The 13,874-nt window shown below is 57.6% G+C and overlaps 2 protein-coding genes across 2 annotated transcripts; one reads left to right on the forward strand and one right to left on the reverse strand.

The window, feature by feature from the left end:
* The first annotated feature begins 1,378 nt into the window (after positions 1-1,378).
* FOS (Fos proto-oncogene, AP-1 transcription factor subunit) lies at positions 1,379-4,154 on the forward strand. The gene is made up of 4 exons (XM_080595566.1): positions 1,379-1,686; positions 2,126-2,377; positions 2,522-2,629; positions 2,750-4,154. The coding sequence occupies exons 1-4, from the start codon at positions 1,546-1,548 to the stop codon at positions 3,356-3,358; spliced, it is 1,110 nt and encodes a 369-aa protein (XP_080451692.1). The 5' UTR covers positions 1,379-1,545; the 3' UTR covers positions 3,359-4,154.
* On the reverse strand, positions 3,943-13,506 carry LOC308196509 (uncharacterized protein). The gene is made up of 2 exons (XM_080595565.1): positions 8,342-13,506; positions 3,943-7,035 (listed from the first exon to the last, which is right to left on the reverse strand). The coding sequence occupies exons 1-2, from the start codon at positions 8,357-8,359 to the stop codon at positions 5,884-5,886; spliced, it is 1,170 nt and encodes a 389-aa protein (XP_080451691.1). The 5' UTR covers positions 8,360-13,506; the 3' UTR covers positions 3,943-5,883.
* Positions 13,507-13,874: the final 368 nt, after the last annotated feature.

Genomic DNA, 13,874 nt, shown 5'->3' on the forward strand with positions numbered 1-13,874 from the left:
GCTGAGCAGGGAGTTTTAGCAGCGTGCTTGGAAAACGCGAGGGATTTCAGTGCGCTGGGGGCCCTCGCCGTGCCAGGCACCGGTTTGCCAACCTGAGCTGGCCCCCGGGGACTACGGGGGGGCACGGCCTGCTGCGGCTTTGGGAGCCGGCCCGGGGCGAGCGCTGGCCGGGGCGAGGAGCCCCGGGGGTCCGGGGGGTCTGATGCTAGCCCTAGAGGGCGGGCGGCCGCCGGGCGGGCGAGAGGCCGCGGGTCCCCCCGCGGGTCCCTGCCCGGGGACGGCGGGGCCGCTCGCTGCGGCAGCCCTCGGCCGTCCCCCGCGCCGCGCCGGGCGGCTCAAAACCAGCGGCTGGCCCGGTCCCGCCGCCCCCGCGGCCCAGATCTCGAAGAACGGCAGCCGCTCGCCCGGCGGCGGCGGCACCAGGCGCTGCATTTAGCCCGTGAGCTCAGGCAGCGGCGGAGGCTGCCAGCGGGATCCCGGCCCGGCTGGGTGACGCTCCCGCCTGGAGACCGCGCCGCGGGCTCTGTTTTGTTGCCGTAAACACGGCCGGGCGCTGCTGCGGCTCCCCTGTTACTATCTATAGCCGCGATCTCTTGGCTCCCGCGCCAGGCGAGGCCGCGGGCAGGCTCTCCCGGCTCCGCCTGACCCGAGCCGGGGCCGCCCCACAGCCCCGCCGCGGGTGGGCGGCCCGGGGCCCCGCCGCGGCCGGCACCAAAACAAACCCGGCGCTGGGGCGGAGGGCGAGCCTCGCCCCGCGCCGCCCGGGGGGGCCCTGCCCCTGCCCCTGCCCCTGCCCCTGCCCCTGCCCCGCGGGGCGAGCGCCCGGAGCCCGGCACGGGGCAGAGCCCCCCCGGCAGCACCGGGGGCAGCCCCGGGGGGGGGTGCGTGGGGTGCCCCCGCGGCACCCGTGGGCGCAGGGGGCGGCCCCGTCCCGCGCCCCCCGTCCCGCCCCTGCCCTCCCCTGCCCTCCCCTCCCCGCCCGCCCCGTCCCGTCCCGTCCCGTCCCGTCCCGCCGCACTTGGCTGCAGCCCTGGAGCGCTTCCCGTCAGTCCCGCCCCCCCGCACAGGATGTATCCCATATAAGGATATCTGCGTCAGTGGGTTCCCGAGCCCGCCCGTACCATTCCCACCGCGGGGGGGGCGGGGGGGGCGGGGGGGGAAGCCGCACGGCTCCCCGCGCCCCGCTGCCCCCCGCAGCCCCCTCTCGCGGTGCGGTCTCATCCCGCGCTCACCGCGGCGCGGCGGGGGGGGGGAGCGGGGCGGGCCGCGGGGGGGGGGGGCAAGGCGGTGCGGGCGGCCCCCCCCCGCGGGCGGGAGTGGCGCGCGCCGCGTGACGTGTGCGGCGTTCACGCGGCGGGAGGGTATAAAAGGGAGGCGCGGCGCGGTACCCCGGCACCAGAGGCGGCCCCGGCGGAGGAGCGGCAGACGCGCGGCGCGCACCGGACAGGCGGACGCAGCCGGCCCTCTCCTCCCCTCCCCGCTCCTCGCCTCCTCCTCGCTCCCAGCTCCGCAGCGCACCGCAGGCGCCGAGCGCAGCCCGCCGACATGATGTACCAGGGCTTCACCGGCGAGTACGAGGCGCCCTCCTCCCGCTGCAGCTCCGCTTCCCCGGCCGGGGACAGCCTCACCTACTACCCGTCCCCGGCGGACTCCTTCTCCAGCATGGGCTCCCCCGTCAACCCGCAGGTGAGGGGCTGGCCGCGTATGGGGGGGGTGTGCGGGGGGGGAGCCCCGCTCGGGGCACGGCACGGCACGGGGCAGCCCCGCGGGTCGGTACCGGCGGCTCGCGGCCGGCCGCAGCCCCGCCGGGGGCCGCCCGGTGCCGGCTGGGACGCGGGGTGGCGGCGGGGTACGGGGGTAGAGGGTTGCGGGGGGGGGAGCCGTGGCCGGGCGGCGCGGGGCGGCGGGTGCGTAAAGCGGCTCCATTGATAAAAACGCGAGTTCATTGAGGAGACTCCGGAGCGGCGCCTGCGTCAGCGCGGACGTCAGAGCTATTTATAGCGGGCCGCTCTCGTGCGGAGCCGCCGCTGGCAGCGCGGCCCCGGGGGCGGCGGGGAGCGGCCCGGAGCGCTGCCGCCACCCCCCCGCCCCTGACCGATCCCCCCTTCCCTATGGCGTCCCGCAGGATTTCTGCTCCGAGCTGGCCGTGTCCAGCGCCAGCTTCGTGCCCACCGTGACGGCCATCTCCACCAGCCCCGACCTGCAGTGGCTGGTGCAGCCCACCCTCATCTCCTCCGTGGCCCCCTCGCAGAACCGCGGGCACCCCTACGGCGTCTCGGCACCGCCGGCCCCCGCCGCCTACGGCCGCCCCGCCGTGCTCAAGGCGCCCGGAGGAGGCCGAGGGCAGAGCATCGGCCGCAGGGGCAAAGTCGAGCAGGTGAGAGGGGAGCGGGGTGCTGTGGGGGGGGTGGGAGGGGGGAGAGGGTTTGGGGAGCGGGGTTTGGGGTTTGGGGCCGGGGGTGCTGCTCGGGCCGGGGGTCTGGCGGCGGCACTGATGGGCCCCTCGCTGCTCTGCCCTCAGCTGTCCCCGGAGGAGGAGGAGAAGAGGAGGATCCGCCGGGAGAGGAACAAGATGGCAGCGGCCAAGTGCCGCAACCGGCGGCGGGAGCTGACCGACACGCTGCAGGCGGTAAGTGCTGCCCGGAAGGTCCTGGGGGGTGGGCATGAGGAAAGTGGGGGGGCTTCCCCGAAACGCGCCCGCCTGGGGTGAGGCTGGCCCCGGCTGACAGCCCGCTCGCTGCCTCTGCAGGAGACAGACCAGCTGGAGGAGGAGAAGTCCGCTCTGCAGGCGGAGATCGCTAACCTGCTGAAGGAGAAGGAGAAGCTGGAGTTCATCCTGGCAGCACACCGGCCAGCCTGCAAGATGCCTGAGGAGCTGCGCTTCTCCGAGGAGCTGGCGGCTGCCACCGCGCTGGACCTGGGCGCCCCCAGCCCCACCGCGGCCGAGGAGGCTGCCTTCACCCTGCCGCTGATGTCTGAGGCGCCGCCGGCCGTGCCGCCCAAGGAGCCCAGCGGCGGCGGGCTGGAGCTCAAGGCCGAGCCCTTCGATGAGCTGCTTTTCTCCACGGGGCCGCGGGAGGCCTCCCGCTCGGTGCCTGACATGGACCTGCCCGGGGCCTCCTCCTTCTACGCGTCGGACTGGGAGCCGCTGGGCGCCGGGAGCGGCGTGGAGCTGGAGCCCCTCTGCACCCCGGTGGTGACCTGCACCCCGTGCCCCAGCACCTACACCTCCACCTTCGTCTTCACCTACCCCGAGGCGGACGCCTTCCCCAGCTGCGCCGCCGCGCACCGGAAGGGCAGCAGCAGCAACGAGCCCTCGTCCGACTCCCTCAGCTCCCCCACCCTGCTGGCCTTGTGAGGGGCTCGGCCGCCCCGCACTGACTGACCTGCCGGGCCCCCTCCCCTGCCCGTGCACCCCCACGGACTCGCCGCCGCGCCCCCTGGGGCTCCCCGGGCCTGGGGAGGGCCCCGCCGCCGCTGCCCCCCCCTCTGTCTGGCCGGGCGCCCTGGGGCCTGGCGCAGCGCCCCGTGCCGAGGCCGCGTACCTCCTCCAGAGATGTAGCAAACCGCATGGAGTTTGTCTTGTCCCCAACGGCCCACCCATGAGAGCTGGTAGTCTGTAGCATGTCCCACATGGCTGGGTTGGTGACTCCCTCCCCTCCTTAGTATCACTAGCATTAACTAATTAATCCCTTGGTTTTAAATGATTGGAATTAACCTGGTGCTGGGTATCTCCAACTCGTATCTAGTGCAGCTGATTAACAATAACTACTGTGTTCCTGGCAATATCGTGTTCTGATGACTTAGCAATGACCCATCTTACGTGGGGGGGAAAGAGACTCTATTTTATTTTCTAGTAGGTAGATAACTAGCTATATCCATGTACTGTAGTTCTACATCGATGTTCATTGTAACTTTACTGATCATGCATTGTTGAGGTGGTCTGAATGTTCCGACATAAGTTTTCCATGAAAACGTTTTTATTGTGTTTTTAATTTATTTATTAAGATGGATTCTCAGATATTTATATTTTTATTTTATTTTTTTCTACCTTGAGGTCTTTTTTGACATGTGGAAAGTGAATTTGGATGAAACTTAAGCATTGTTTGCTTATTATTGTTCAGAGACATTGTCAATAAAAGCATTTAAGTTGAGTGCTGGAGCTGTCCTTGCCTTACCTTTTGCATCGCTCTGGTGACCCTAAAGGGGCTCCCTGAACTCTAATTTGGGTTGGGCTCTGCAAACTGCAGCCTGGTGCAAGCTGCCTGAGGCACAGGGCGCGCTGGGGCGGGAAAACCATTAAGTGCAAATCTGTCACTGCCCTTTTATTAATTAGGACTGGCTGTGGCTACGCCCTTCCCGCCTACCAGTAGGGTCACCCATCTTCTGGCCACCCAGTCCCCTCTGCCTGGGGCTGCCTGCCCTGGGACTAGCACCCTCCTGCACCTCTGCCTGCCCCGGCCTTTTTGCAGAAAGAGGGGCTTTTCTTGCAGGGGGTAAAGGGCAGGGGAGTTCCAGCCTCTGAATCAGAAGCTGGCTCCAGGCTGGGGTCCACCCTGTCATTAGCATGTGGCTGACAGCCCAGCTTCCTCCTGCATGGGCAGGGCTGGGAACACTCCCTGGCTCCAGGTGTCCCTGGACTTGGTCTGGCTCTTCTAGGAGCAGCTACTGAGAGTCTTCTCCCAGCCATAAGGACGGGGGGAGATGCTCCCACTTTGTCTTGTAGCTGAGCGGCGTATGGTATAACACTGACATTCCCCTTGCCCTTCACTTTGTATTAAAGTTTGCTCAGTCCTTGAATGAATGCGAGCTATGGCAAACAGCCTGCATGCTCTGGTAACGCTCTTCCTACTGGGGTCTGTGCAGCGTGGCTTTTTCCTCCAGTCAGTTTAAGGGAGCTGCAGCCCTCTGTAATTTCGTTTTGCACAGCAAAACATGCCCCTCTGTCAGGACAGCATGCCTCACAGGGCTGGGGCAGATCACCCTTGTGTGCACAGTGCTCTTACACTCCCTCTCTCCTGCTTGTGTGAGCCTGCTCGCTCTCAGGAGTGCCTTTCTCAAGGTGATGGCAAAGGTGCCACCTGCGCTGGCACCTGCATCCGGCTGAAGATTGCCTTGACACCGTGCTCTCAGGAAATCTCTGCAGGCTGGAGGACTCTGGCGCTCGGGGTTTGTGTAAGTGCAGGTTTCCTGGTCACTGCTGCAAGCTCTGCTTTCTTCACCCCTTCCCCAATCAGAACACGCACAGGATGTCTCTCATCTCGGTAGTGCGTATTGCTCTGCTCGGGGCTTGCTCAACTCTGCCCGCCCTGTGCAAAAGCCAACATTGCTCGTGGAGCTTCCTCCTTTCAGCGTGGAGCTGGCGGCAGCGCTGACAGCTGACAAAGAATGACCCCGGTGCCACCGAGATGCCGCCCACTTAGAAGCAGCTACTTTCACATCACCGCTCCTATTTACAGGGGCAACACCCAGGCACGGCAAACGCACAATAGCAGTGACCCCTGAAGCAGTCATGTAGGTGTAGCTACAAGAGACTTACGTGACGGGTAACCTGGGGAAGTCGGTAGGTCTGGAATCACAACGTGCCTTCTGCTGAAAAGGCCGGCGGGTTCGTAGCTGGGGAGTCAAGAGGTGTTAGAGAGGGAGGTGTGTGAGGCTGGATTCAGCAGAGAGGCAGAAGGAGCAGCGCTCCCCAGGAACCAGACAGTCCCTGAAGGTGGGTGGGGTGCTCCCGGCCCCACCGCCGCTCCCAGCCAGCGGGCAAGTTAATGCCAAACCTGGGGCTGAGTTCCCTCAGCCCTCCTGCCGCGTATCAAGGCTCGTGCCGCCCGACAGCAGCCGCCGAGCGCCGGTGTCAGCTTTTGCGTTGCTTCTGAGGCGCTGTCAAACCCGGGGGGGCACCGCGGGCCGCGCTCCTTTCACCCCGGGCTGCGGCCCTGCTCCCCTCGCCTGCAGCCGGGGCCGGAGCAGGACGCGGGACGCAGCCGGTAACGACACGTACAACTTCAGGCGTGCTGCGGGTGTGACCGGCGCGTACGTGAGGGCTGCGGGGAGGAATCCCGCTTGACCCGGGGGGCCCCCGCCCGCCCGTCCCGGAGGCAGCGGGCACAGCCGCGGCACCGAGCTGCGGGCAGGGCACGGGGCGCGGAGGGAAGCGGCACCCGCGCCCCGCCGCCGCTCAGCACGGCGCTCCCCGCAACGGGCACGACGCGGGGGGCAGCGGGGCCGTGGGCGCCCCGCAGGGCCCCGCTCGCCCCCCCCCCGCACCGGGAGCAGCGCCCCCACACCGCTGAGGGCCGCGGCCGCCATTTTGCTCCCGCCCCCTCCTCCTCCCCCCTCCCCCCCGGTCAGGGCGGCCCGCCCCGCGCATGCGCGCCCGCCGCCCTGTTTACTGTTTGGTTGCCAGGGCGGCGCGCGGCGGGGCGCGTCAGGGACGTGACGTCCCGGCCCGGCTCCCCGCGGAGACGCCGCGAGCCAGCGCCATGACGCAAGACCTTCCGGCCGTGCCCATATATGGCAAAGCGGCGGCGGCGGCTTCCCCCGGCGGGCGCTGGACGTTGGGCCGCGCGTGAGGCGCTGCGGCGGGAAGGTTCCAGAAGGGCGCGAGGGCGGGGCCGGCGGCCCCACGGCGGCCGCCATTAGTCCTGTCAGGCCGCCATTACGCCTCCCCGAGGGGCCCGCGGCTCCGTGGGCAGCCCTGGCTCCACCTGTGCTGCTGGGCTGGCTGTGCTTAGCGCCAGAAATGATAAATTGTGACACTTCTAATCTCCGCACGGCCCCAGATGAAATAAAATAGTGATATATATATATATATACACGCACATATTCACCACGCTTGCAGTACTGCAGCTGGCCCGTGAAACCTGCCGGCCTCAGGGCAGCTGGTGACCAGGCACCGGCGTCCTTGAACTCTGGTTCTGCTGGTTCCCCGGCCAGGTGCGCTGTCGTTGTTTCGCCGATGAACCTGACTCTTCTACTTTCACTCAAAATAGAGCGGGAAGCCTGCCAGAAACGGTCACCGGAGCCAATGGGCAGCTGAGAATAAATGGATTGTTCAGAGAAGATAAGGGTTTAGGGGAAAGAAAAAATAATAAAAAAAAAAGTTCAGTGCTCGCTGTGGAGGAATTTGGGGAGGTCCCTGTGCTCAGTGTTCTGAGAGATTTACCAGAGGGTGTGTTTAAAGCCAAAGTGTCCACACAAAAAGTTATGAAACAAATAAAAAACACCGAACAGGCACAACTGGGTAATATTCATGCAAGGTTTCTAAGAGAAGTTAAGATTTAAGTAGCTGGGCTGCCTACTGGCGGCTAAGTGTAGCATCTCATTTAGAAGCGCTTCAGTATTTGGGAATGGAAGGATAGTTCATGTGCCAGTTAAAGTGCCCAGAAACGTTCTGGAGAGCTGCCGACCAACGAGCCAGCTATCTGTACCAGGCAAGGTAGCGAAAGCAGTTTAAAAAGGCAAACTATTGAGCACAAGGAAAAAAAAAAAAGTGTACCGGGTGAGTTGGCAGCTTTTCTAAAGCATTCCTCAGACATTGTTTGAAGTCCTGTGAGGAGTCAGCGAGCGTATGGAAAAGAGATTCCCCTGATGTCATTTGCTTGGGTTTTGAGAAAACATTCTTTAACATCTATCGGGAGAAGCTTCTGAAGAAACTAAGGTGCTATGGAATAAGAATAGAAGCTTTCACATGAGTAGATGAGGCTGGTTTAAAAGATGGGACACTAAGAACAAAAAAATGTTTTCCTAGGTGGAAGGCGTCTTCATGTGAAGTTGCACAAGGATCTGAATTGGAGCCTGGGGTCTGGAACAGGTGGTAAATAGTGAGGTGACTGAGAGGAAGTCGAGTAAGACTTGACAGTCTGCGGGTGATGCAATCCTATGTAGGTAAATCCGAAGTGTTCCAAATAGGGGAAAGACAATCCTTACTTTACATATTCAAAAACAGCCTATAAGCTGATTTATCACTTAGAAACAACATCTTGGCATCATATTAGTTCCCTGAAAATCTCAGCTCAAGGCTTGGTAAATAAACAAATCAAATGTAAAGAGTCAAGAAAGACCTAGAGAACAAAGCAGAAAGCAGCATTCAAAGCACAGTGCAAATCCGCGGTGTGCCCGTGCTTTGAATGCTGTGTACAGTTCTGATCTTATCTTCAGAAGGATGCGAAGCTGTGAGAGGTGCAGAGAAGTAAATAGGTGTTCGGAGGTGTGGAACAGCTCCCGGGTGAGGAGCAGTTAAATTAACGAGGGCTCTTCAGCCTTAAAGAGACACCTGTCAAGATAAGAATGATGACATCAAATGAAAATTAGGGAAAATGTGAGTTGAAAACAAACTTACAGGGCTTGCTCGTTCCATATCGCGGTTACTTGTGGAAAACCTGGTCGCATGAATTTGTGGATAACAGAAGTTTGCTTAAGCTCAAGAGGAGTCCAGAAAACAAACAAGAAAAAGCCAATGAGTACTGTTAAATACAAAAATAGCTCCTTTGGCTGAGGAAGTTCTGATTTTTCTAAATTTCAGGGTCGTTGGGGAATATTCTGAGGATGCAGCGTTACACCCTTACATTGTGCTTACAGCCTTCTTTAGGTGGTAGCTGTCAGCCAGCGTCAGAAGACTGGATGACAGCAGAGGGGGAGAAGCAGAGGAAGGGAAACTTGGTCTGATCGGCTATGACTACTCCTCTATTGTTTTGTAAATACTTAGCTAAACTTTCTCTCTTACTCTGTGCTTCCTTACTGAGGTAGGATTTGAAATTTGTTTAAATTATTACAAAATGTGATCTCATATGTCTGTGCTTCTCATCCGTTCAGATCTTCTGCTGATAAGGTTGTTCTTGTGGCTTCCGGCGAGCTTTCCAGTCATAGTGGGTATACTGGTGACCCGGTGAGACGCTGAAGTGAAACCAACAAACACTCATTCTTCTGATATGGAAACAGCGGATATCCACAAGGGACCTGGATGTTATATCAACAGGATACCATGGGAAAACAAAAGAAGGTCATAACTAACATGTGGACAAAATATCTTTATTGTTTCCAATTATGGAGCTCTTTTTTTTTCTTTTTTTTTTCCTTTTTTCTTCAGAACAACAGATTTTTAGCTCGTCTTCACTGATTATATTGGAGCTTTGTTTTTGTACAAATATTTTGTAGCTTGATCCTGTTGGCTAAAGCCAACCAGGTGCAACTTTAAAGCAGTCATTTGAATTCCAATTGCACCACAGCCTCCATTTGGTAAGAATTCAGCTCCTTTTAAATAGCCCATCTTGAATTTTCTCATGCTTGGAAATAAGGGAAATGAAACAGACTCATCGTACAGTATTTATCTGTTGTTTGCAAAAGGAAGTATTTGTTTTGAGTAAGTAACAGTGTTACAAAGTCCATAAAATACAGTAGCAGTGTCAGACCTAAAGCATATGGTCTAAATTGTGTACAGTTCGGATATTACCAGATCATTGAGGGTTTAAGTAAAACATTATTTTGACACTGCTCTGATGTATAGCGGGTGTTTCAGCATCAGAATGATGTAGTTCCTGCTATGAAGCATTCGCACTGTAATAGTAGGAGAAATGGCAGTTGCCAGTAGCACACAGCAGAGAGGACAAGCACTGTTACAGCATTTAAGCATGTGCTGTGGCAATTCAATTAAAACAGTAGCGTAACCTAATCATGATGTGTCACTAACCTCGAGGACACAAAGGAAGATAAACTGAGGTAATTTGCTGTCGTTACATAAGAGTTGAGTGCAAAGCCAAGAATGGGGTTTCGGCACAGATAAGGATTTCTCTCTGAGACTTTCAAAGAATTCAGCTCTTCACAGCTTTAACTCTTCACAGGAGTTGCAGATCCTCCCCCCAGGTTTGTCAGCAAGTTCCAGGTGGTCAGGTGCCACAAGCCTGGGCTCCCGAGCTGTGCCTGGGGGTAAGTAGCAGAGAGCTTGGGACTGCCGATTTTCCATCCTGCTCTGTTGCACAGTAATAATCCTAGTCCCTGAAATACTTTTGGGCTGTGCCAACGAAGCTGGGCTCCCGCCGCTCTCCCTGGTCACCCAGCAATACCCTAGCAGGTTTCATACTGCGTTTCCTACTTCATTGCACTTTGGCATATGACAAGTCCTTGACTTACCTCATGGCTGTGTAAGGTGTTTAATGGTCCAAAAATAACCCCGGTGTCTAAAAGAGCTTGGCAAACTACCTCCAAATCATCCGACGTATTGGGTAGGATTTAAGGGAAACATGAAATAATGTATTTCACTAAAAGGTAGGTAGGTAGCTGTGTTTGGAGATGAATATGGTGAAATAGCACACAAGAAAACATGATACTCTGCCTGACTGCTTATCTTCCAGATCTTTGTTTCAGCCTGCAAGCTGAGCTGAGGGGCATGGCACGCTGATGGGGTGGTTTCCACAGCTGTCAGAACTGCAGAATGATACTCAAACAGGCTGCCTCCCCCAGGAGGCACGTTCCTGATTAGGAACATCCATTTGAGAAAAGTTGTATTTATAGTCTGTATACCCCTACTTGCCTAAGGACCTTCTGAGGGCAAACGCTTTGCTGGGCATGGCTTCTGGCTCCTAATCCCAGTACATTTAGTCAAGACGTGAACTCGTAACTGTCTTCCCCATGAAACACCGTTTGTTGTAGCTCTAGTCCTTTTTGTGTGAAGGCATGACAGGAGCGCAGGACTTCTGCTCCTTACGCCTGGACAGTTTTAACATGGCTTCTTGATAAACCTGTCATTATAATGTATATAAACTTCTTTGCCAAGAAGATTTTAGCACTTCAGAGTAGCAATGTTTTAATTTTTCCTCTGAATTTTTCTAACCTATAATACGAGAAACGCTTCACAACTATCTTCATGGCAAAAATGCACGTAGATTATTTGCTGGTTCCTTCTGGAGAGGAGATATGAGTAAGACAGTTCTGGAACTGTCAGTGTCTGTGTGTTTGTGATCAAAGTGCCAACCAGTTCCATTTGCTGGATATGTGGAAGTGCATATAAGGCCATGTAGTCAGAACCCAGCAAAATCTTCTTCCAAACCACTTTAACTTTAGGACCAAAGTCTGCATTATTTTTCCTCTCCATGCTGCATTCTCACTTGCTATTGTAACATCAGACAGTGGCTGCTGCTAAAGGCCTGAACTGTTGCACGCATGTGAGAATGATTACCATAGCTAATTTAAGGCACGTGTAGTTGCACGGGGAATGACCTCACAGCTTCCAATCTTGTCATAAATACAGCTTAATTACTGGATATTGAATGACAGATTGTGCCCTGCAGGCGATCAGACATAGAACGTGGTAGAGACCAGCTCTGACTCTTAACCAAAGGTTTGTATTTCCTTTTAAGATACATCATGCACTGGAATAATCATCTGTGTTTATGAGGACAAAGTATTTATTATTATATAACGATTTCCACCTGAGGATCTCTTTGCTCCTTATGGGCACTAATGATTACAGCGCTCTGTTCTATTCTGCATCTTACCATGAGCATTCTCAGTGTAGCATCCGAGTACTTTCCCATTAACCTCAAATGTGACTAATACGCAAATGAGTGGTTTGTTCCCCCCTCCTCTCCCCGGTGGATTCTGGGTTGCAGTGTGTTCACAACACCGGTGGAAGAAGCGTGCCTTGCGATCTGGAGGGGCAGGTCCTGAAGTGTCCCTGGGGAGTTCATTCTCCCAATTTGGACAGGTCCCCGGAAAATGGGGTCTATTGCACAGGCAAGCATTACGTTATTGCAGAGTGCTCTTGCACCACAGGTAGTTGCTGATTACAGTCTATCTCGGTGTCCCAGGTGACTTGTTTTCGATACGCTGGTGCCAGGCCACTAAGTGCCTCGAAGGTAAGAACCGAGTTTAACTGACTCAGCTGCCCTCCAGCAACACATGAAGTAGGTGAAGAGTGTGATTCGTGTTAGCAGCCAGGTAAACTGAGGCACTGAAACTGCAGTTTCAGGATAGTTTAAATGAATCTGCATTGGTGATCTTGCTGTGTTCGCTACTCTGATTCGTGTGGTTCTGTTCCCTTCCTGGCTTCTGCACAGTTACTTGCTTGACCCCTCAGTGAAATGGTTCGGGAAGTTACACTGGCACCAAAAAACGTTTTTATGTGGAAGGGTTAAATTCCAGCTGCACTTGGTCCCTAACCAAAGCTACTGCAGAATCAGTCAAATGCTAGTACCAGAGCAATGGCAGATCCTGCAGCTGACGGCTGTATCGACGTGTGTGGGGCAGCACATTGAGAACAGAAGTGATTTGGCTAAATTCAGTTTGGGAATCCTGACTCCTCAGAGCATCTGCCAAAACCCCAATGTTTTACCACGAAGGTGCTCAAACACTGCCGGAGGTTGCCCACAGAGGTTGTGGAACCTCCAGCCTTGGAGGCAGTCAAAACTCGACGAAGCCCTTTGAGCAGGGCTGGGCTAGCTCGCCTCCAGAGACCCCTGCCCGCTGATGCGATACGTCGAGTCTATGATCAATGGGACCGGTTGCGTTAGGAGAGCTACAGGAGTAACGTGGTGGCGGCGGTGCGTGTGAGAGCAGCCCAGTGGTAAGGCACAGGGCTTGTAATGAGGAACTGTTCCGGAGACGTGAAACATCTCTGAGTACCTCCGCAATCTGCATGACGTACGCGGAGAGACCTAACTGTAGCAGTTTAAAATACCATCTTTGCGCTCTGCAGTGGGTTTATAGCTCTCTTTGGTGACAGAAAGGAGTCCGTGCTGTAACCTCCCCAGTCCCTAACCCTGTTAGCAGCTGTGGAGGAGGGCTTGTGCGGAGTTCCCAGATGCCGAGTGGCGAAGGCTGAAGTTCCCATACCTCCTGGAACACGTGTGTTAATCCTGGCCAGGAGAACAGGGTGGAGAGACTGGCATGGGAATGCCTGAAACCACCCCAGCTGGTTGCAACTTACGTGTTGTAAGTCAGACCCCTGAGGCAGCGCTTTTAGGCTCAGCCGCCTCTAAACCCACGTCTTTGGGGTCCTGAGAAACATCACCCATCTGCTGGGCATTCTTCCTGCCATGTCTGAATTCCCCTACTTGTCAGGCGCGTACAAAGAGCCATATCTCAGGAAATGGGCTATAGCTTTTACTGGAACTGACCGAAGCGAGAAAGTGTCTGTGAGGCTTTAGTTTCACGGCGGATGTGCAGCAGGACCCTACCCTCTAGCAGAGCCGTCCCGTACAGCGGCACAAGGCCGCCCATGCCCCCCGGCTTTCCGCAGTCCCCTCCAGCTCCTGCATCAGTGAAGTCTCGGTGCTCCCTGATTCCATCATTACTCCCGCAACGCTCTGCGCATTTCTGAAAGCCGGAGCGCCTGGGGCAGGCGGTTAGGTACGAAGCTGAATGTCAGTTTTGGCCAAGCGCGCCTTTAGATCTCGGGATCGAGGAGGAGGGGAGCCGAGCAACGCGAGCCCCGCGGCCCCGCACGCTGGAGGCAAGGAGCGGCGCTCCGCCCCGACGGCGGCGGCATCCGGCCCGTCTCGGCAGTCACCGCGGCTCCGGCTGCCCTCTGTCGGCCGCCCGCCTCCCTGCCCCGCCGCCGGGGCCGGGCGCGTCCCGCGGGCTCGCGGCGATGCCGGCGGGGGAGCGCTCCGTGTGCCCGCCGCTGCTCCCTGCTGCTGCCTGCCGGGCTGAGCAGAGGAGCGGCGGCGGGGGCTGACCCCCGGGGCCGGCCGGCGGGGTTGGGTTGGCTTCGCGCAGCGCCCTCCGCCTGGGGTCCAACATCCCTGGCGGCGAAGACGGCACAGCCTAAGGGCGACTCAGTGCGTCGGCCGTCCTCACCGTAAAAAAAAATAAAAAAATAAAAAATGAGGCTTCTGAGTTCATGCTTTGAAGGGTCAGTATTTCTCCACTGCGCCCCC

The sequence above is a fragment of the Anser brachyrhynchus genome, assembly GCF_964034855.1.
Source record: "Anser brachyrhynchus genome assembly, chromosome: 5".
Classification (NCBI taxonomy): Eukaryota; Metazoa; Chordata; class Aves; order Anseriformes; family Anatidae; genus Anser; species Anser brachyrhynchus.

Coding starts and splice junctions, on each gene's coding strand:
- FOS (XM_080595566.1), top strand. CDS start 1,546: ATGATGTACCAGGGCTTCACCGGCGAGTACGAGGCGCCCTCCTCCCGC. Junction 2,378..2,521: donor GCAGGGGCAAAGTCGAGCAG/GTGAGAGGGGAG, acceptor CTCTGCCCTCAG/CTGTCCCCGGAGGAGGAGGA. Junction 2,630..2,749: donor TGACCGACACGCTGCAGGCG/GTAAGTGCTGCC, acceptor CTGCCTCTGCAG/GAGACAGACCAGCTGGAGGA.